This window comes from Haplochromis burtoni, unplaced genomic scaffold, assembly GCF_018398535.1.
Source record: "Haplochromis burtoni strain Fernald_Lab_line unplaced genomic scaffold, NCSU_Asbu1 Contig_110, whole genome shotgun sequence".
NCBI lineage: Eukaryota > Metazoa > Chordata > Actinopteri > Cichliformes > Cichlidae > Haplochromis > Haplochromis burtoni.
Window position 1 is genome coordinate 1,024,251 of NW_024582471.1, and position 23,229 is coordinate 1,047,479.

At 41.4% G+C, this 23,229-nt stretch overlaps 2 protein-coding genes across 8 annotated transcripts in view; one reads left to right on the forward strand and one right to left on the reverse strand.

Moving 5' to 3' along the window:
* Positions 1-2,240, reverse strand: part of fam184b (family with sequence similarity 184 member B) — a 35,273-nt gene extending 33,033 nt beyond the window's left edge. The window contains exon 1 of one of the 4 annotated variants that reach the window (XM_042223389.1): positions 1,549-2,240. In XM_042223389.1, coding sequence (XP_042079323.1) covers positions 1,549-1,815 — 267 coding nt within the window. In that variant the 5' untranslated portion in view covers positions 1,816-2,240. The remainder of the gene's footprint in view (positions 1-1,548) is intronic. The other 3 variants (XM_042223388.1, XM_042223390.1, XM_014335484.2) reach the window with 3 other exon arrangements.
* Positions 2,241-5,430: 3,190 nt separating this feature from the next.
* Positions 5,431-22,823, forward strand: ncapg (non-SMC condensin I complex, subunit G). Of its 4 annotated transcripts, none has more exons than XM_005928277.3 (22): positions 5,431-5,534; positions 5,826-5,955; positions 6,411-6,659; positions 7,098-7,326; positions 7,529-7,674; positions 7,766-7,850; positions 8,591-8,783; positions 8,865-9,014; positions 10,720-10,860; positions 11,680-11,803; positions 12,098-12,187; positions 13,037-13,225; positions 14,295-14,405; positions 18,320-18,439; positions 19,184-19,426; positions 19,515-19,696; positions 19,796-19,961; positions 20,274-20,441; positions 21,807-21,930; positions 22,206-22,253; positions 22,391-22,460; positions 22,567-22,823. In XM_005928277.3, exons 2-22 carry the CDS (start codon positions 5,848-5,850, stop codon positions 22,691-22,693), a joined length of 3,063 nt encoding a protein of 1,020 aa, XP_005928339.1. In that variant the 5' UTR covers positions 5,431-5,534; positions 5,826-5,847; the 3' UTR covers positions 22,694-22,823. The 4 variants fall into 4 exon arrangements, with proteins under 4 accessions (XP_005928339.1, XP_042079325.1, XP_005928342.1 ...); XM_042223391.1 differs by having other exon boundaries at positions 5,831-5,955; XM_005928280.3 differs by lacking the exon at positions 5,431-5,534 and adding an exon at positions 5,540-5,692.
* Positions 22,824-23,229: the final 406 nt, after the last annotated feature.

Sequence of the window (23,229 nt, forward strand, 5' to 3'; positions counted from 1 at the left end):
TGTGTGTGTGTGTGTGTGTGTGTGTGTGTGTGTGTGTGTGTGTGTGTGTGTGTGCATGCAACCTTATGTGAACATTCACAACAGCTGGCCTGACACGGTCAGCTCTCAATTCCTTCCCATTGGCTTCTTTTGCCATGTAAACACACTCCGACGTGCTGCTGGTTTATCTTTAGCAGCACCCATTCAGCCAGGGCAGACTGCTCTCACTGATGGGGGGAGAGGTGTGTGTGTGTGGGGGGAATCGTGCAAGTCGGGATGGGTGAGTGGAAGAGAGAGGCAGACGTGAGGAGGTGTGTTAAGTAGAAGCCCATATGTGCGGGTGTGTTTGTGCGTGTGTGCCTCCATGCACACAGAATATGGGTTATTAAATATATAAGGTTACCACAGCTGACCCATTTCCTACTTCCTCTCCTCTGCTCTCCACCCCCCAAACAACTCAAATAAACCATGTGCCACATGCCCAGCATCCTAAAGCTCAGGGGAAACCAAACACACCAAATATGTGTATCGATGATTCTTATATTTCAGCCGCGCTCCGGGTTTCATTTACTGTGGTCGCCCCAGAGCTAAAGCGGGGCTGGCATGGCATGCCATGAAGTTTCAGAGGAGACAAAAACAAGTCCTGGCTTCTGTGGAGGGAGATCAGGGTGGAAAGGAACAGAGGGGCCACAAGAGGCTGAAGGACGGGGTTGGCGAATTTTCCTAACAAGCACAGACACAAGTGCTGACCCCTCATCTGTGTCATCTTTGTTTGCCTGGGCCTGTGTGCATGATAGGAAGTCCTTTTTTTTAAAGACACAGAGGTGCATCCACAAGGGAAGATGAGAAGTGCACAGTCATCAGTAACTGTCATAGCTCAACAAGCCATGGGTCATGCCCTGCCTCTGTGAGCATTATTGTGAAGATACAGAGAGGGTGAATCCTCACATGCAGCTGCTGCAGCTGTTAAACTCCCTGACAAACACAGAGAAATGCCATGTTGGTGTACCAAGCTGTTAATTAACTGTGGGGATTCATCTGTTTCACACCACAGTTAATTGATAGCACACCTTTGGAGTCGTTTTTCTCTCTGTTGGTCAGACAAAGAAGCATCACCCTGGGCTCTGGCCCAGCGAGCTGTGGAATTGTTTTAATATCCTAAACGCCCAGATTATAAATTGATACACGGTGAAGGTAATCCATAAATCTACTGATTGATTAAAATTGCATCAGTTCTAATTGCTGCCTGATGTCTGGTGCTCGGGATCTGCAGCTGTCAGTCACGAAGCTGATCCAAGTTTTCCCGTCGTTATCCCGAGAATGTAAAACGTGTAGACCTATGTACCGACTTTATAGCTTCTATTACCAGCCTGCTCCTTTTTAATTACTATTTATTTATTTATTTATTTATTTATTTTAAACTACGGATTTCATGTGTATTTTCATTTATTTTGACGCGCCGTCCGTGTCTGAGTGTGAGGCAGCCAGCGGATCATCAGTCAGCCTGACAGGAGTGACATCCGGGCGGCGCGCCTCCCTCCCTCTCTCGGTGTCACCGGCGGGTCTTACCTTGGTGAGCTGAGCGATCTTCTTGCACATCTTGCTGTGCATTTGATAGTCGTACAGCTCCTGCTCGATGTTGGAGAACTCTGCCGCAGTCCCGTTAACGGCGGAGCCCGGCCCGGGGGGCTGTGCAGCCTTACCGGCGCCTGAAGCCATAACGAAGCCCCCCAGGGGAACTTCCCAGCCCGGAGGATAGTCAGAAATGATCCCGCCGCCTCGCAGATGAAAATCCCCACCAGAAATCGTGTCAACTTTTTTACTTGCGCATCTCATTCCCCCGTCGGCACACCCTCTCCCGCGAACGGCATCTCGAGTAATCCGCTGCAAAACATTTGGGAGTAAATCGCCGGGGCTCTCCTCGTGCGTTCCCGTTGTTGCCCCCCTCTCCTGCTGCCCGCCCGGTGATCGCCGAGGTCACACGCTGGAAGTCCATCGGGGACGCGCTCGCGCCGACCGACCCTTTCCCTGTTGTCAACGGATTTTTTCCCCTCCTTCTTAGTCTAACAGGGAGCGCTGGAGGATGAAGGCGTACAGTCCGACCACCTGTCTCGCGGCAGGGGCGGAGCGGGGCGTGCGTATCCTATGGAACATTACCGGAGACAGCTCGAGAGGCGCACTGCTGCAGTGCTGCCCCGCCCCTACCGGAGCTGCTGTATCAATGCCGATCAGCGCGCGGATGGGAGGTGGAGGAGGAGGAGGGGGTCTCTGGGGTCCAGTCGTGTGATTTTACTCCATCAGTCAGATAAAAGGGAAGCACTGAGGGCAGTGTCAGTTGCTGTGGACTAATACGAGCACACGATAAACCACATGCTTTGACTGTGGACTGATTTCATTGAAAAAAAAAGAACAACTACTAGCACTCACTATAAAGGGTGGATTAGCACAGATGAAGGAACTTCCCACACAGTCATTTGTTTCTTAAACACACTACTTTCCAAGTACACATGCACACCTCGTTGTCTCAAAGAAAACCCTTGCAAGCAAATGAGAGCGCAGTGACTCACTATACGAGTGGACTCCATTTACTAAATATTCATTTCTCCACCTTAAAGGTGTAGCCTGCTCCAGAAATGTGTTGCTGCGGTTTTTCATAGCGTTTGGTGGACTGACAGAGACAGGTTTAAAAAAAAATGCAGCAGAGCGTCAGGATGTAATGAGAGGATCCAAATGCAGGGGCATTAACATGATTTTTTTTTCAAGGGTTATAACCGACCAGAGGGAGCTCATGGAAAATCAGAATATGCTTTCAGAACTAAAAATCACTTGAAACTGGTTGAAAATCTAGTGAATTGTAATGATTTTAATGTGCACAAAGGTAACTACTGACAAAAATACAGTGGACTCTTCTTTTTTTAAAGAAATTAAGGAAAGGTACGTGAGAGGATGTCCATCGTTCAAAACCAGGCTTTTAAACCAATAGATTTTACTGCATGTAATATTATTTAACATTATACAGATATACATTTTCAGTGATGTGTTGACGGGGAGAAAACAGTTTTTCCGGTTGTAATTTATCTGCAATTTTTGTCTGTTATTGCATGGATATAATAGCACAATATGTTTGGAGGTGGGGATCAAATTTCAATGTGGTGGGTGCCTCACCCCTTCCCAAAGTGGGCAGGGCTATATATACACACAGAAGACAGAATGAATGACAAAACACAAGGGTCCAAGGTGGAAAGGACGTGGAGAGGGCAGGCAGTCACAACGTAGGATAAATGTGATAATCTGAAGTGTCTAGTTTTTGTAATTGTGTTTAAGGATAGATCATTTTTGGTCCTTGCATCCTTTTTATAAATGCAATGAATTTACAGATAAAGTTGAGCCTGTGAGGCACGTTATCTGTTAAAGTGCTTGAGTTAATTATTGAACACTGTCTTTTAAGTTCAAATCTTCAATTTCTAATGCAAGATTTTTGACATCTTGGCCTTTAAGCTGATGCTGAAGTAAACCCTGATATGATAGGATCAACTCAAATGTGTGTGGTTATTCTGGAGAAGGGTGAGATATGATACCGGAGATAATATGGCACTTTTTCAGATCGGCAGAAAACCTTTGGCTTTAGCTGTTTGCATAAAAAGTGTCACAAATAAGCAACAATAAAAATGAGAAAAATATACAATTCAATTAAACTATCTCTTCACAAAAAAGCAGTTTTCTCAAGGCGTTTTATATTGTGAGGTAAAGACTACAATATTAGACAAACTCAACAAGCACAGACATATACAAACATTTATGACAGAGCAGTTTGGCAGGATAATACCTGCTTTGGCCAGACCTTCTGTGCCACTTATGTTTTTCTGATAATTTTGTTGGACACAGTTGACTCGCACCGTCTTGGGCCTAAATCTCTCAGTTTCTGAAACATTCCTCTTAAACATTTTTCTAAATGTTCTCCAGGAGTGTGTGTGTGTTGCTGTGCCACCTTTATAAATCCAGTTTTGATCTAATGACAGCCCAGTTTATTTGAAACAAACTGATTATTGGGCCACATTCTTTGGTGGTTCACATTATGTAACAAACAGGAGAAACTAGGAGCAGCTAACCAAGCCTTTAAATATGTAGACCTAAATGATAAGTCACTGTGTTTATTACCTTACAGTTAATTCAGAGTTTGAATCTCAAACAATTTCTTGTCACCTTTGCAGGATTTACAGACATACACAGGGGTATTTTTCATCCCTCTGGCTTCCGATGCTGTAGCTATGTGGTCTAATGCAGGGATAGTTTGTCCCTGTATTGTATAAATATTTAATAAGATAATACACCTTCATGATAATCCCCGGCCTACATGCACACAGGTCTAAAGCAAACAGTCTGACAGAGTGCCATCTATATTAAATTAATTTCCAAAAATAGATGCCATAAAATAAGGAGCCCTCTCTGCCTGTGCAGAAGCATGTTTCTGCCCTCCTTATGGGTGAGCTGTCCCCTCCACAGCTGTCCAGCAGCTGTGGCCCTGGACACTGGCTGCATGATAATGACAAATATATTACACATATGGGTTAAATTATAAACATCAGTACAACAGAAATTCATCCACATGATTACCTAATGTATTTATATAGTTTTAAGGAGAATAAGTTTTCAGTTGTTATAAAGTAAAAGAGATGCTTTCATAAAAGTGGTTAGTCACCTCAGTTAGTTCCTTGCAGGAAACCAAGCTAAATAAAGTTTAAAAAAAAGGTAAGGGTTAGCAAAACAAACAAACACAAGAACTCAACTAATAATTATTAGTCTAATGCCATTTTGAAGTATAAACATAATGCAGAGGAAATAAAAAAATACCCTTAAATTACATTTTTGCATATCTACAAAATCTGTTAAATATTTCAAAACCGTGAAAAAAGCCATCAATGTTTTCTCAGTGGGTTTGATCTATAGAATAAAACCTCCAAATATCTTAATCACACTATCTTTTAATATTTCCCCAGTAAAACATTAATATGACATCCAGCATCATTCAGTAGCCATCTTATTTGACAATGGGTTGATTGAATTCAACAAACTGATAATGATATTTGACTAATATATTAGGCATATATACATTCTGGCATCCATAAGTCAAACTTTTGGGCTAGTATTTCAAAATTTAAATTTATTTACTCAGAATTTTGAGTTAGAAAGCCGGATTGCATTTTAAATTTTTTTTAAATTAATTATTATTATTTTTAGTGGCAGAAACAAGCTCTTTTTAATTAAAACATTTGAGAAGCTTTTATTATGTTGTTTTCTCATTAAAACAATTATTGTAATATGGCAGCGACAAGAGGTCAAATATCCATTGTCCGATTATCAGATTAAATAAATAAATAAAAATAAATAAATACATTTTTTTGTCTGCTATATCCTCCAGAGAATCGCTTACCCGCTTGGCATACACAGGGATAAACCATACACGTGACACACGTACGTACGCAAACATCTCAGTTCTCGCGAGAGTAAAATTCAAAAACAGGCGGTTGTTCGTTGAGAAGAAAACTAACCAAGAGGTACGTTTTAAAGCTCACGCGTTAAGCTTTTGGCTTTAATACTACTTTTCATGTCTGATAATTATAAAACGCCTCTCTAGGGACTTCGTCGTGCGTGACTTAATTACGTTGCGTTGTGTTTTTTTCTCGGCTCTTGTTTCACTGGTAATTCTCTCGAGGTGGGTTTAGGAAGCTAATGAGACACCAGAGACCATCAGGCGGCTTCCTTTACTGCTAGCTAATAGAGACATTTCTGACAGAGTTTACTCTAGGTAAGCCTGCTTCGGCTCATTGTATCGCTGTCTGTATTAGTTTAGGTTTCTGCGAAGGAAAGATGACGGCGGACAACGAAATAGACATCAAGGAGGCGTTTCAGCGAGCTCAGAAGGGCCACAATAACAAGGCAAAGCTGGTGGCGAGCCTCAAGAGCCGCTATAACAAGGTACGAGATGATGCTTTCTTATCAGTCTCTTCCTAAATGTCTTTCACATTATCATGGATTAATGAGTGCATCGTTTAATATGATAAAATAACTCGGTTTATACGAGAATGTATAAATGCGCTTTCTTCTTAGAAGAAATACAGTAAAGTGAAATTAAGGTTTTCATTCTCCGTCACATCTATCGGTACTCTCTGTATATCCTCTTTTACTACGTGCTTGAATCTTCTCTGTGGTCTTCCTCTTTTTCTCCTGTCTGGCAGCTCCATCTTTCTTGCTTAAGTTTCTGGAAGTTTGAAGTGCTTGTAAGCTGTTTGTATTAAACTGTTTGACAGAAAGCATACTAATCTCAGATTAACTGAGATGTCTGGATTGTTAAATAAGTCTTTCAGATGACCTGGGTTCTTATTATTGATCTCATAAGCATGGACCCTTCTTTCCTCTGTCTCTTCCTTCAGCTTGAGGATAAATCACTGTTCCATGAGGAGTTTGCGCACTACCTGAAGTATGCAATGATTGTCTACAAGCGTGAACCTGCAGTTGAAAACATCATCGAGTTCGTTGCAAGGTTTGCTTCAAGTTTCCAGTCTCCACCTAAAACAAACGAGGAGGGGGAGCAGCAACAAGAGGAAGAAGAAGAAGAAGAAGATGATGATGCTGAGGACGATCATCCATTTCTGAGTTTCATCTTCAACTTTCTGTTGGAGGTATGAACATTATAATGCTAGTTTATGCCTGTGAGCACTGTTTTCTGGTGTTGTTAATGAACTGACCAGCAAATTCTTGACCTATTGATGATGATTTGTTAAAAATGTATCATTTTTTTTTCCTTTTTTAAACAAATCTGTTAACCACAAAAATTTAAACTTGTTCATTTCTGATTTTGCTCTGACTTTTTGAACACAAAGGCTTTGATGTGATTCTTGTCTATACTGCCTCTCAATTTTATTTTGTGGTTTCCCATATGACTTCTTTCTATTCCTTATGTATTCACATCTATTTTTCCTCATACACTTATCCTGATCCAATCCATGTTCACAACTACTCTTGTATCTCTGCCTTTTCCCTCCCAATCCGAGTTTTGTGCGTTTCGCTCTTATTCTAATGACCGTCTCATCTCGTTTCCTGCCTTTCTTTCTTCTCAGTCCCACAAAGCCAATAGTCATGCAGTACGTTTCAGAGCATGTCAGCTGATCAACAAGTTGCTGGGCAGTATGGCTGAGAATGCACAGATTGACGATGATCTCTTTGATCGCATCCACCAAGCCATGCTGGTCCGTGTCACTGACAAATTCCCCAATGTGAGGATTCAGGCTGCTTTGGCCATGACCCGCCTTCAGCAGCCAACAGATCCAGACTGTCCAACCATCAATGGTTTGTTTTTTAAATGCTGAAATCTGTGACTTATTATCTAAAATTATGTGTTGAATCCCCATCCTCTACATGGTCTTAAATTCTTAATCTTCTCTTGAATCTCACTTCTTAGAAAGTAATTATTGTCACGTGGTTGTTTGTTTTTGTGTTTGTGTATCTTTGTTACTGTCACTCTAACTGCGGAATTATTTTCTCTTTCTAGCGTTTATGTTGATTCTGGAAAACGATACTAATGCCGAGGTGCGACGTGCCATTCTGTCCTGTATTGCAATGTCCCCTCGGACCCTCCTCAAAGTACTCAAGCGCACTCGAGACATCAAAGAAAATGTCCGCAAATTGGCGTATCAGGTACCTATGAATGTAAAAATATGTATCCACTGCAAGGGCTGGTTGATTACGGAGATTTGCACTAAAACTTCCATGTGTGTTTCTATTTAAGGTTCTGGCTGACAAAGTTCACATTAAAGCTCTTAGCATTGCACAGAGAGTAAGCCTACTGCAGCAGGGCCTCCATGACACCTCAGGTAACACTGATTTTTGTGGTTAAATAATACTACTTTTATAAAGATGCATTTTTAACTTCAAAATTTGCACTTAAAGTAACGCAAAACCCTAATCAAAGCTGCTTCTTATTGTTTTAATTATTAATACACCAGTTATTTTTTTTCTTCATTGTCAAAAATGTTTGTTTATACAGCAAAAAACTCTTTGGAATAATGAGTGATCTAAAATTTAAAGAGATTTCTTTACCAAATATAAAATGAAAAACACATTGGAGAAGTTGAGCCCTTTTTTACCCCTCGGCTTTTAAAGGCTGATGGGGTATTGAACTTTGACATCCAAGTTTGTGAATTCGATAACTCGACATCAAAGCAACGTGGGGCTTTCAAAATGATACCAGAAGTGTATCTATCTCAGAATTTGAATCTGTGACCTTGACCTCGAGGTCAGGTTTTCTGAGAATCTTGTGAAGGCAATAACTCGAGAAGGAAGTTGCCTTGGATTTTGAAATTGGTAACATAAGTGAATTTACTAAAAATCTCGGACGAGTTTAAATCTCAGTGATCTTGACCAGAAGGTCAGAGGTCAAGTTTTCCGAAAATCTTGTAAATGTGATAACTTGAGAATAAAGTGACGTAAGAGTTTCAAATTGATACCGTCGGTGTATCAACTAGTGTGCTGAACTGGGCACCGCTAGTATTTTTGTTCGATTGATAGGAATGGTCCTGCTGTATATGTGTCTGATAGCCTGTGTGCTTTTCAGAAGCGGTAAGGGAGGTGGTTTGTTCTCGTTTGTTATCGGCCTGGCTGCTTCGGCTGGATGGGAACATCATTGAACTGCTCCATAGGCTGGATGTGGAAAACTGCGCAGAAACGGCTCTGGAGACCCTGAAAGCGATCTTCAAAAACATCCCGACTGAAGAGCTGCTGCAGAACCAAGTAGAGCTCGACAACAGGTACTCCCACTTCTCCCTCTGTCTAACAAATAATAAATAAAATGTCTGAAGTTAGAGATCATCGTGTGTGTTTTTTAACAGGAGGCTGATCCCAAAGGACAGTCTGACCTGTGAAAATGTGCTTTACTGGAGAGCCCTGTGTGAGTTCATCAGGAGTAAAGGAGATGATGGTGATGAAATGCTGGAGCAAGTATTGCCAGATGCAGCCACTTATGCCGACTACCTCTGTGGGTAAGAAGAGCCACTGCTATTGGATTATAAATTGTGGTTTTCTTGCTTATTGCTGTGCTGTGTAAATTCTGGACCAAGTAACTTTTCATATTGGTGGAATTTATGGAATATTTTATTGGGCACTTAATGTGCTTTTAGTTACTTTGTGGTGCTTTATTTGGGGAAAAAAAAAATACAGTTGCCATAATGATTGTGTTGTAACGCTAGGTATCTGAAGGCAGGTCCGGTGTTCTCAGAGGAGCTCGTTCTGTATGTAACTGTGTGGCTAACTCAAAGCTTATATAACAGCGAGGCTAACTGACTGCTTTTTGTTAAACTTCACCTGGCTATTATAAAATATAGTTTTACATCCAGACAAGTTAACCTGCTTTGCTCATGGTCAGTGCACATAAAAATGGGTGTGTTACAAGAGTAAAACGTGATACTTTAAAAACAGTAGTAATCAGTTTAACACGCCCTTAGTGTGCAGCAGGTCAAGTACAATCCAATCCAGGTATGTACCAATCCAACTTTTTCCAGTTGTGAGAAAGAGTTCATTAGGACTTTTTAGTCATAGCAGCTGAAATGTCCACAATTTGCAGTTAAATTAAATTAAACAAATCACAAATAAAAGTAGTTAGTGTAGCTTGAGTGAAACACCTCCATGCTGTTGTTGCGTTGCCATTAGCTCTCCCACTCTCCACAGATCGTCACGTTGTCACCGACATCCGACCAAATATCGGATCGATATTTGGAGCTCATGTTTAGAGCAGCCTGAAGCCTGAGCTTGCATGGACTTCAAAACACTCACACTGAACCCATTAGTTGAAACTTTTGCCATGTTTAATTTGAACATGCACCAGTGGAACAATAAAGAAAAGCACGACATATCCACCTTCATGTTTATTTTTTTAAATAATGTTATTTGCTTTTGATGGCTACCATTATCCTTCGCAGTCCTTGTTAAATTGATGTTTTCTGTGTCTTTTGTTTATTAACAAGTTAATTATACAGATAAGTTATCTCATTTGCAGCAGCAGGTTTCTTTTTGTAATCCTCTAGACTTTTATCTTTTATAGGAACAGTTGTGGTTTTCAGCAAATATGAAAACCAGACAATTATTGCACCGCATTATTTTTGTAATGATGTTGTTGTTTGGTTTTGTTGCCTAAATTGGTATCGTGGTGCTTTATGCCCCTAACTCTCTGCCAAGCTGTGTAAGCCAAAGCTTTTTATTTCTTTTTTTATTTGAGTGATATCTATAGTCCAAAGAAATCCACTTTATAAAGTTCTATTTTTTCCAAAGTCTGTGGGTAATCACGATCTCAGTAGTGATCCAAGTGATCATAGCTGATTTTTGCCATACTCAAGCAGACTGAGAGCTCATCTGCTACCCTTGCTGTGCACTGACAGAGCTGTTTTATCACCAGTCTAGTGCTTGTGTATGTAAGTGTGTGAAATACTGACGTGTGATATGCTCTGCAAATGAATTTGATTTAACTAATTGGCAAATCTAACATTTGTCTGCTCGTAAAATGGGTTTATTAATTTGAGTGAGGTGACAAGTAGCTGGTTGGTTAAAAGTCACTCCACCGCTGACTGATAACTGACTCTGCTGCGTGACATTTGGGAGAAGCGTTAATTTTGTTTATGCTGTCAGGGTAGCTGAATTATTCTAAATGAATGGGCTCTGAGAGCTGCTGTTGTCTGACTCTGACTGTTGTAGATATCTGAAGGCCGTGCCTGTGCTGTCCGAGGAGCAGAGGGCCGACTTTAACCAAGTGGAGCTTGTCATGACCAAAGAGTTCATCTCGCAACATCTCATCCATCTCATCGGTTGTCTGGACACCAACGAGGAGGGTGGCAGGTAAGATGAGAACAAGGTTGAGGAATGTGAATCGGATGCAAAATACTTTAAAATGCATGTGGAAATCAGCTGGGAAAGAGGAAGGATGTTTTTGGAGGGTGATGCAAACAGTCTGGTATTTCATTAATCAGCATGTCCTAACAAATATGGCCCAAAATGCTGTATAAGTCTTTTAGAGCCCCCTTCTGATGTTTCCTACCCAAACAGCAGGCCAGAAATAAGAAACAAGTGTATGAGATCTTCATATTGAAACTCATACAAGAAAGTATTGTCTTTTCTTTGTTTGAGAAATGACTGCAAGTAAAGATTATTTTCTGACAGGCAGCTAATAGATAAATTAATGAATAAATTTCAGACCCAGATTAGCTGCTGTGACAGGTTAGACAGTGAGCTGACTGTTTGGTTAAATATTAAATTAAATATTGTTTTGATTTGTTTGCCTGTCTGTTTATCTGGATAGCTCAGGAGGCTTTGGTCAGATTTGCGTGAAATTTTACTTTTGGGTTTCATCCCTCGGAAGTAATAAACCTGTGCAGTCAGTCTAGCTTTGGAACTAGACTCTGGTTCGTAGTGGCAGCTTGAGGCTTAGGGTGTAGAGCGGGTCATCTAATAATGTGAAGGTCACTGGCTTTATCTTCGACTCCTCCATTCTGTGTGAATGGTGTGAGTGTGTCTGTGAACGCTAGTAGTTTTTAGGCTTGCGACTCTGAGACTGCTCTTGTTTATATATAAGACTTAATTAATTTGGTAGGAGATTCATAATGTTAGTTTTTTGAAGTCTGTTTATTCATTTAACGGTTGAGCTGTGCATGTTCGTAGGAAGCGTGTGCTGGCTGTCCTGCAGGACATGTTGGCTCTTCCTCAGACTCCCTCCTCTCTGGTCTTCCTCCTCACTGAGAAGCTCCTCAACCTCATCTCCGATGACCACAGACGCATCCAAACTGTAAGTTAGGCTTAAACATGAACTTCACTGTATAGTCAGTTGTCATGTTATCTAAACTCTCCTTTTGCATACGAGGGGAAATATAAATGTCACTGCCCTTTATGAATCCAGCTGACAGACCAATTAGTCAGAAATGAAATGATAAAGGCTGTAATTATTTATCAGTGGTTCCAGATGGACACACACCGGGGTCTTTTTGTTTGACGTGTCAGAAAATATAGCAGGTTTCCTCTCAGCTGTGGCATCATTGACCCTCAGATTGATGTTTAAATGAGCTGGCTTTGTGTCGCACAGGTGGCAGAAATCATCTCCGACGTGAGGGAGCCCATCACAGGGGCCAGTCAGCCAGTGGATGAGAACGAGAGACGCAGGCAGCAGGTCCAGGTGGGTGACACTCTGCCAAATGAAAACGCCCAGAAGCAATTTGATTCTGGAAACCCGTCCAGTTGTCTCACTGTGACTAAATAGAAGAGCTAAACAGCGTCTTTGCACAATTCTACTTTATAGAAGTTAAAAGTGAGGTGGTGACAAAAAAAAAAATCCCTTTCTATTAAAGGACACCATGTAGACTGACGACCAGATTACAGTCTAATAATTTCTTAATTAGTTGGATTTTTGCCTTTTTTTTTCCTCTTTTTTTTTTTTTGCTCTCTGCTCCATTTATATTCCTTCCCTTTCTGTTTCTTTGTCCTGCTCTACATCCAGCTGGCAGATGGTTTATATTTAAGGCCAAGCCCACTTAAACTAGCGGGGTGGATGGTGAATGTCGTGTACGCTAAACGTATCTTTGCCTCTTAAATCCTGGTTCATTAGCTCTCCCTTCTTTGCTTCATTCCCTTTGCTTAAGCTCCATGCACATGTACGCTCTGAGGGAATTACTCTCAGTTGTGACTGTACCTTAGTTTCCTCACTAAATACTGAAATCTGTTGGATTCAAAATGGCTGTTGAGAAAGTTAATCCTAGCCCAGGTGTTCACTTACTCTGTCCGCTCTGTGCACCTGGTCTCTCCCATCTTTTTATTCTTCAGTGAGTAAAGGCAAAGAAGGCTCCAGAGGGCTGTAGCCTCTCCAGAGCATCAGCTGTTGTTTTTCCTGTTTGCGGAGGTGCAGTTTTCCATCTCAACAGTCCTCTCTTGAGCGTGCTTCAGCTGAAGAATGACCCTCCCCTCTTATTTTTATTGTCTGACCTGTTTGTGTTTTGTTTTTTTTTTCTTTCCCTCTTTTCGCTCCCAGCTTGCAGAAGTGAAGGTGCGTATCTTAGAGGCTAAACAAACTCTGGAGGACTGCATCTCCGCCCAGGAGTTCAGCCAGGCGGCAGAGCTGAAGAACTCCATCACAGATCTGGAAAATCGCAGGAACCAGATTCTCCAGGACATTGCGGAAAGCAACCAAGTGGCTGACAAGGAGGTCCGCACAGAGAAGGTATTAAGCTACACAGAAACATCACCTCTGCATTTAAATGTACAGTTTTTGCTCAGCTCTAGCTCCATTCATGGACCTCTCCTTTTAAGGCAACCCCCTGTTTATGCCAGCTCTGATTTGTTACCCCTTGTAAGCTGAAGGTTTCCCAAGCAGACAGGAGGTATGGGGGCTTGCTTCTGCCACTGGAGGGAAAAATGCCAACCCTAAGTCAAAATTTCTGGATATTATCTCAATATTTTGACACAATCACTCAAACTTCTGAGAAAATAACTTAAAATGGAGTAAATGGGCTGAAGTTTTGATTCATGAAGTCGCGATAAAAACCAAATATTTCTACATATTGGTGCCAAGTTTCCATGGGGTGGAGTTAGTGAGCTCAGGGCCAGAGCTGCATGGTGGCTACCCCAAATCGCTGTCAGCGTGAATCTCATTGAAATGACGTTAATGCCATAACCGCATTAACTTGGTAAATCTCCGTTAGCGAGCTAGTGCCGATTGCCCCGTGCGTGGGGCTGCACGGTGCTAACGTTTTAAAGAGCTAACGCGTTGACACCGTGCAGCCCCACGCACAGGGCGAGCCGCGCTAACTTGCTGATGAAGATTTGCAGCGTTAGCGTCATTTTAACGAGATTAAAGCTGACAGCACTAGTTACACGGTTTATAATAATTTCAGTATTTTTAGATCCCAACAAGCTGAGTCATAAAGACAACTTTTGTCCTCGTTGTTTTGTTTTTTTAATAAACCGTCATACAGGCTTCACATGTGGAGATTTTGGCTTTTCATTGAATTTGTCCCTGTTTTTATACATCATAGGGTGTGATGCAATAGTTTTACTAGTGCATCCCCGTGGAGATCAGATCTGTCTGTATGTGACCCATGAACTGAAATTACTTTGACCTGACCTGGTTTAGAGAAGCTTGAGCTTTTTGCTCACTCACCTCATTATTTGAAACCTTGTTCATATGACCATCCATCTCCATATGAGCCAAACGCATCCATATGACAGAAAATAAATGCGTTTTAATAAAATGAAATGGTGAATATGGTATGTGTTTGTTTGCTTTGCAGAATGATCCAGATACTCTTTTGAGGTGTCTAACGATGTGTGCTGAGCTGCTGAAGCAAATGAACATCAAGACCCGGATTGGTCCAACCACAAGCGCCTTAATGTCTTCACTGGTAAAAACAAAACAAGCACTTGAGTTTGTGTCGTAACTAAACATGCAGATCTATAGTAAAGGCAGCAGGATCGCCTTTTCAGATCTGAGTTTGTACATCTGTTTTTCCAGAAACCTTCAGTTTCTTTCATGCTAGTGTTGAGCCGACGCCACCCTGTAGAAAACAAGCATTTAAAAATATCCCTTTTTTAGGACACGAGCATGAGCTGTATATGAAAGTTTATTGAGGTCACAGATGAAGGGAGCCAGAGGGTGGTTTTCCCAAAGACTTCAATGCATATAACCAAACAGCTGATGATGGTTCAGAGCTGGCAGATCCTCTGAGTCTTCAAACTTTGCTTCAGTTACCGTAGATGCTCATTCAGACAATTTATACTTGGTGGGTGTTGAAACAAACTGATAGCTGCAAAGCAGAGGCGGGCTATGACGAGATACCACCGTAGTTCCAGATTGAAATTTCAGCCGTTAAAAATGTGATGCAGAAAAAGCAATTAAGGGGAACTGAGGGCGCCAGAAAAAGATCTGTGAGACCAAGATAAGTTAGTGTTGAATAAAGAGCTTCATGACTGGCGGGCAGGAAGGCAAAATAAACGTCAGCTATCACAGATGATATGTGGCACAGGATACTCTGCACAGATAGAAGAAGAAGAAGAATGGATTACCCGACCTATCATCAAATGCCCTCTTTGAGGAGAACTTAAACATCCTGTTTGTACAAAACTGCCTGAAGACATTTCAGAACTGCATCTCTCCAAACAAGGGACACTAAATCCACAGAGCAGGCGTAACAATATGACCACTGATGGCTGAAGTGAGTAGCACTGATTATCTCTTCATCATGGCACCTGTTAGTCGGTGGGATATATTAGGGAGTGAGTAAACATTTTGTTCTCAAAGTTGATGTGTTAGAAGCAGGAGAAATGGGCAAGTGTAAGGATTTGAGTGAGTCTGGCGAAGGCCAAATATTGATGGCCAGACGACTGGGGCAGAGCATCTCCAAAACTGCAGCTGTTGTCGGAGTGTTCCCGATCTGCAGTGGTGAACCAGCAACAGGGTCAGGGGCAGCCAAGGCTCACTGAAGCATGTTGGGAGTGAAGGCTGAACCAACAGACAAGCTACTCTAGCTCAAATTGCTGAAAAGGTTCATGCTTGTTCTGATAGAAAGGTGTCTGAATACACTGAGGATCGCAGGTTATTGCTGTTTGGGCAGCAAAAGGGGGAACAGTATTAGGCCATTATGTTATGTCTGATCGGTGCATACAGACTGGCCAAACATTTTCACTTTTCTTAATATTTATCACATAAAAAGTATCAGGGGATTTCACAAGAAAAATAACAGACTGTTTTTGCTGCTGATAAAACTCAAGACCACAAAGTCTAAAAGCTGAAGATTTTCATATCAAGTTGTTTACAAAAAAAGAAGAAGAAAGAAACAGTCATCTGTCACCAATCAACAAATAAATAATTCTGTATTCGATACTGAGGTTAGATGGAAGTTTTTGACCAATGAATTCATGTGTTATTTCTTCTGTTTTACAAATGTGTTTTTCTCATAGACCCTATTTGTTTTATTCTCAGAAGTGTTTCACGTACAATTTCTCAGCTTTTAAAATTTCATACAGTCGTAACTTATTTTGATGAGGGGAATAAAACACAGACTTTTTAGGTACTGACACGCTGGCTCGCACTCTCAGAAATGGCCATAGTAGTGACAATATTTTCATATCACGTTTAAATGTACACTGTACTATGGATGTCATGATGAGGCACATCTGCAGTATTTGTTCTAATAGCGGTTAACAGAGGTTAAAGTGGTTTGAATCGGGTCATGCTGTTTCACTCACTCGGTTCTCCTGAATTCGCAGCTTGTTAGTGATGCTGAGCTGTTGGTGGTTCAGTCGATAAAACCAGCCCCTGCTGGTACCGTCCATGAATCAGTTGGACAAGAACTGTCCGAAGTTTAAGGTGTGGAGCGAAACATCGTACATGTGCTGACAAGTCAGGTAGTCTGTGAGCTTGTGCAGAATATTGTGTGTGAATCCTGATGACTTGGCGCACTATTTGCAGTTGCTCCCGTAGGGAAGTTGAAATGTCAAAAAATGTCATTTAACCCTTTGCCTTGGTTAAATGGGTTATAAAGGAACTGTGGTCAGTATTAGAACCCTACATTCTGTTTCTTTTAAATACTTCATTGACGACTGGAGTCTTTCCTGAATGTTTTAAATCAGCTGTGGTAGTGCCGATCTTGAAAAAGCCTGGACTGGATGTTGACATGGTCGCAAACTATAGACCCATCTCACATCTGTCTTTTTTGTCTAAGGTCTTTGAAAAAGTGGTTTTTAAGCAGCTCACTGAGCATTTGTCAACAAGCAATCTGTTCGAACCATTTCAGTCTGCTTTTAGACCAAATCACTCCACAGAAACGGCTTTAGTAAAAGTGGTAAATGATCTACTGGTAAATGCAGACAATGATCGCACTTCAGTTTTATTACTGCTTGATCTAAGTGCTGCGTTTGACACTGTGGATCACTGCATTTTATTGGATAGGCTTGAACATTTTATTGGAATTACAGGAAATGTTTTATCATGGCTGAGATCTTACCTGTCTGGGAGGTCTCAGACTGTTAGTTTTAAAAATGATCTGTCCGAGACCTGTGCAGTGAGGCATGGGGTCCCTCAGGGCTCCGTACTTGGACCATTGCTGTTTTCTATGTACCTGCTACCTCTTGGTGTTCTTTTACGTTCTTGTAACCTTTCATCGTTACGCTGATGACCTGCAGCTTTATGTTCCTTTAACCATTGGAACTGTGCTGAAGTCTCTAAACTAGAATGTTGTTTATCTGCAATTAAGGGCTGGTTATCGGATAATTTCTTGCTTCTTTTCTTGAAAAGAAAGAGTTGATGGTCATTGGGCCACACAAATTTCAGCACTTGTCCCAAAATTTCATCTTGAAAATTGATGACAGTGCCATAAATTGCAGGAACAAGGTAAAAAAACTTGGGTGTGTGGTTCAACATGGTGCTCTCCTTTGAATTTATTGTGAAAGAGATAACAAAGACCGCCTTTTATCATTTGAGGAACATAGCCAGAATCAGACAAGTTTTGTCAAGCGACGCTGCAGAGGTTCTTGTCCATGCATTTGTGTCTTCCTGTATTGACTATTGCAATGCTCTTCTTTCTGGCCTACCAAAGAAAAGTTTTAGAGGTCTACAGATGGTGCAAAATGCAGCTGCTTGCATTTTAACAAGAACTGGGAAATTTGAGCACATCACCCCTGTTCTGAGATCTCTGCATTGGCTACCTTGTCAGGTTCGAGCAGATTTTAAGGTCCTGCTGCTCACCTACAAGGCTTTAAACGGATTGGCACCTATAGGTGCCTCTCTATACCTCTCCGACCTTTTACACCTTTATGCTCCATCTCGTGCTCTCCGATCTCAGGACTCTGGCCTTCTAAAAGTTCCTAAAAAAGACAATTGGAGAGCGTGCTTTTTCTTTTCGTGCCCCGTTTCTGTGGAACAACCTCCCTCAAGATATTCGGCAGGCATGCTCTGTGGAGGTTTTTAAAACTAAGTTGAAGACACATTTGTTCACCTTATCCTACATGTCTTAATTCTATGGCTTTTAGTTTTTAAATTTTTATTGTTTTTAACTTTATTGTGTCTCTTACCTGTATCGCTTTTATTTTATTTATCCCTTTAGTTGTACAGCACTTTGTTTGAAAGCACTTTATAAATAAAATTATTATTATTATTTCACACCCATTCATCAGTAATAAGCCTATATTACAAAACGTATGTAAATAAATAACAGCTGTTATCATTTATTCTTATCTGTTACTAACAATGCACAGTTTATTAACAATGGTTAAGTGTTAACCTTATTGATTGCTTTCACTGTTTTTTCCTGCATCTCAGATCCTGCCCAGCATAGCAAGCGCACACCCTGCTGTCCGCAACATGGCTGTGGTGTGTTTAGGAACATGTGCTCTGCACAGCAAGGAGCTAGCCAAAACCCACATGGTCCTGCTGCTACAGGTAACTTCTTATAGATGTGTTTCAGATACCTGAAACACTTTGTTTATATGTGTAAGGATGCTACACGATGAACAGAAAGTTAAGCCTTAATATCATTTCCACACTTAAATTGCTGCTTCCCTTCTAATCGGATTAAATGATTATTAACCTCATAAGTCCCAAACTCTTTCATGGCATGCATTTTTAATTTCTCTTTGCTATTTGGGCTGATTGGAACCTGATGAATGTAAAAACAAAGAATTACATGATTTATTTATTTTTTTTTCACCTGATTTTTGTTTCTGAGAAAAATGAGATTTACATATGAGGGCATTCGTTTTAACTTTCGATAGAACAGTGACAGTATAATGTCCTCGTAAGTGGATATCAGAGCAAAATTTAGTATTTTGGTCTAGACAACCCAAATGATGTCCACATATGTGAACGCCAGGTCCTAAGAGGTTAATGACATTAATAATTCAGTTACTGTCAGTCTTTCTGCAAATAAAATAATTGCTAATCAATCTCTTAAAAAAAAAAAACATGTAATAAACTAAACATGACGCCTTTAGCTTAAGAGCTGTGCTCAAACTAATCCTCAGTTAGTTATTTTGTAAATGTAGCTAATTGCAAAGTAAACAACATTATGCAGGCTGGAGGGGAGTCGAGGGTGATTCTAGTCATTTTTGTTCACTGACAGAAAACGCACATGTATTAAAGGTTTTCTTGATTCAAAGTGCTCTGTGTGTATTTGCGTGTTTCCAGATAGCTCAGCTGGATGAGGTAAAGATCCGTATCAGTGCTCTGCGGGACATCATCGACCTGCTGCTGCTGTTTGGCTTCCAGCTTCTCTCTGAAACAGCTGCCACTGAAGCGGCCCCGCCCTCCCAATCCTCACCAGAGAACCAGGACGATGACATGGCGGTTGCAACTGAGGAGAAGGCGGACGTACCAGAGGACACCGCACAGAGTATCCTTGTGATGCTGTCAGAGTTCCTGGACAGTGAGGTGAGGCTGAGATATTTTACTCCAGAAACTACAGTATGCATGTGGGTGTTTATAGATGTCTGATACACGTGCTGGGAACATCCTTCAGGTGTCCGACCTGCGGACAGAGACAGCGGAGGGCCTGGCCAAACTCATGTACACGGGCCGCATCTCCAGCGCCAAGATGCTGTCCCGTCTGGTGCTGTTGTGGTACAATCCCGTCACAGAGGACGACATACGCCTGCGACACTGCCTCGGCGTCTTCTTCCAGCTCTACGCCCGCGAGAGCAGGTCACTAATGTACATGTTGAGTGATGTGGTCACTTTTATTTGGCATGGAATCTCCCCCAGCTGATCATGTGACATCAAAATGGTGTTTTTATGCTTCAGGGCTCACCAGGAAGTCGTGGAGGAGAGTTTCTTGCTGACCGTTCGGACTCTGACGAACGCTCCGGCGACGTCTCCGCTCGCTGAGGTGGACATCAACAATGTAGTCGAGCTTTTTGTTGAGCTGACTCGCCCGGGAGCTCTCATTAAACCTTCAACTAACACTGAGGTGAGAAACATCGGAGACTGAGGAAGAGACTCAGGAAGATTTTAAATTAAACCCAAATTCCAACAAGCTATTTATAATCTTATTATATTAGGAGTGTGGATTTACTGTTGGGTCTGTGGCTCTGTTCAAGGAAAACACCAAAGATGTTTTTATTGCCTCACTGAGCTTTTCGTTATACATCTTCCCTGAAATACCAGCTAACAGTCTGCAAAATGTTTCACACGATTACTGCAGGTCAAGTAAGCGTGAGCAGAACAGAGTGTTATTATTAATCTCTGAATAATTGTATTTGTATACCTGTGTATGTCTCAGGAGGTGTGTGTCCATGACTACATGGCTGTGCGTATCTGTGGCGAGATGCTGAAGGACCCCACAGCCCCCGAGGTGCGCCTCTATGCAAAGACTCTGAGCAACCTGGAGCTCAGCAGAGACGAGACCGTCAGGGAGGACCTGCAGACGCTGCTGCAGCAGCTTGTACAAGTGAGCCTACTGCTATCGCACCACTGTAACGTAGTCCACGTGATATTGGCAACAAGTTCACCATATCAAAAAAAAACGAAATGAAGGCCTGGAAGAAACAAAAGGTGGAAGGAGACTGAGAGAGCCACACAATGGGCTGGAGGACAACCCTTAATGAGGTTGTATAAATAAAAAGCTAAACTAAGGTACTGCCAAAAAACAGACTGCTAAAACTTGACAAAGAAAAGGAAAAAGAACATAAAGGAGGGACCTATAGATGCTCAGGAGCTGCTTGGTCTGGGAGAGACCGCAAAAGCTTTCTCTGAGCTAACTTTAAACAGAGGTAGAAATTCGTTAGTTACTCCACCCAAAAAGAGAAGACGCAAACACGAGTGAGAACTAATCACAAATTATAGCTAAAGCTGTGAAAATTGCAATTAAAAAAGCTCTTTGGGTTTTTTGTTGTTGTTGTGTTTGTTTGTTTTCAACCAAAAAAACAAAATCAAAGTATTGAACATGTTCTGTTCATTTCAAGCTCCATATTTTATATCCTGGGACTGATTCACAGTTTAAAATAATCCTTATTTACCTTATACTAAGACTTTGTGCAGCTACTCTGTTTATCTGAAATAAGCTCTTTTAGCTCTTCTTCCTTTAAGCCAACTTCTGCTGATTTATTTTGTCCTTGCAAACAGAACGTTTAAACAGCAAGTGGGTGGAGCTGTTGTGGTCACATTTAGAGTGCGACTGTGAGCACCACTGTCTCAAATGAAGATATTAAAGCAGTGTGATGCCTTTGACTTTGATTGTGAACATAGCATTAGCCACTGTAACGGGACACATGAACGACATCATAGGTCCATGTTGTGTTTTTAAAAACAGCTGAAAAATTTCCAGAATTAACTACACCTCTCATTAGAATAAAGTGGAGAAAACAGCAGCTCCGACTTTATGAACAAAATGTGTTTTCTGTGGAGTTGAAGGTCAGCTAAACTGGGCTGTATTATAATGTAATACCAGCTTGTACCACAAGGTGGATTGAGTCAGTTTAATCTTCATTTAAACATCAAAGTCAACGAGAACGTATTCCTCTTTACCTTTTGCCAGGACACCCTTGTAAAGTTTCTTGAGGAATAGTTAAAAGGACGGGAGGAAAATGGCACTATAAGTCCAAAAACATCTTAACATGCTTCCCCCCCCCTAGTGGTGAAAGTGTCACGTGTGTGAATGTCAAAACACAGAAATCATCAAGATGTATAGAAAAACCTTCACAGCAGTCCATCAAACCGAGCTCATGTAGTGTGGAGCACAGAGCTGTACCTGCATATCTGTCTGTTAAAAGGCCCATTGTTTAAGTTCACCCCTTTCCCTCCTCCTTTCCTTCAGGTGGTGAAGGATCGTGTCTGTCTCCGTGCTCTGGAGAAGATGATTTATCAGCTGGCGGACTCAAAAGAACAGGCTGAGCTCCTCAGCACCACTGCGTTACAACCCCTGGATGTCAATGCAGATGGTACGTATGCAAACACACTTTAAATAGGAATGGCCATCTGATATCCCATGGAGCATCTCCAACTTATGTTACCTCCTGAGTGTGTGTCTAAATAGATTTAAAATGCTAATTTGTGACAAGCGCTCCTGCAAAAGGATTACATGACTTTACCAGCATGTTGCTAAGTAGATTAAAAATGACTCGCTCCGTCTCATTCGGTGTTTGTTTAGATAAAAATGCAGCAGGCTGAGGGCGGAAATGCAGAAAAATGAGTTCTCTGTTTGCTGTTTCCACAGAGGCTGCGGCAGATGATCCATCAAAATCTGCCAAGAGACCCAAAAGAGGTAATGCAGGGGTTTTTATATGCTCGTCTAAAACCGCAGTCCTTCAGTGCCACTATATTTTTAGAGCTCCTCCTCTCCTGCCCGAGGCAAGAAGTTGAGTCAGCACTGGGAGGTAACCCGAGTCTTTGTTTTCACAGGTCAGAGGAAAGCGTGCACAGCCAAAGGTGGCAGAAAGCCGAACAGGAGGGCAGAGTCGTCAGAGGAGAGGCGAGTTTGCTGATTTTAGCAAAATAGAAAACAGACCCACTCAGTAACATATTCATCACAAGTGCATTTACTCATTTCTCGTCTCACCGTCTCTCTTTGGCTACAGCGATGGAGAAAATGTCCCAGAGTCGGCCTCCGTGGTGCGTCCGTCACGGAGGGCCAAGACTGCAGCTCTGGAGAAGACGAAGCTGGACCTCAACCCTCTTATCAACCAGGAGGCCAATGTGTCCTGAATAACGAGATTTACCTTTCTGTATCGACTCAAGTGTTCAGGCAATGAGTCATATTTACCCTTAAGTTACATTTGTGTTGTTTAAAGTTTCGTCATTTTAATCATTAAATAAATGTATCAAAGTTAACAAAGCTTGTTCTCTTTTTTAAAAATTTAGTGCAAACATATCCTGATAACTTCTAACAGGGGGAAAAAGCAAATCACCATTTCACACAAGAAGCAAAGACAAAATGTTTCTTTTGTGTTCATGTTTTAATGCCCTGAATAACCATGTGACCTTTCTAGATTCCCGTACCAGTTCCCTCTCTACCAGTACATAATTAAACCATGTTAATCACCACGAATGTGAAGAATTCAGAGAGGTCTGATCTCAATCATTGAAATCTTACAGAATAAAAATGGAAATGGTATTTCAGTTTTGCTTGAAGTTACATACATTTTCTATAAATTCTTAAAGGGAGAGTAACAAGTCAGGTTTTTACGGTAAACAAATAATTATACTGTAAGTAAAGTGTAAGCAATTTTAAGTATTTCATG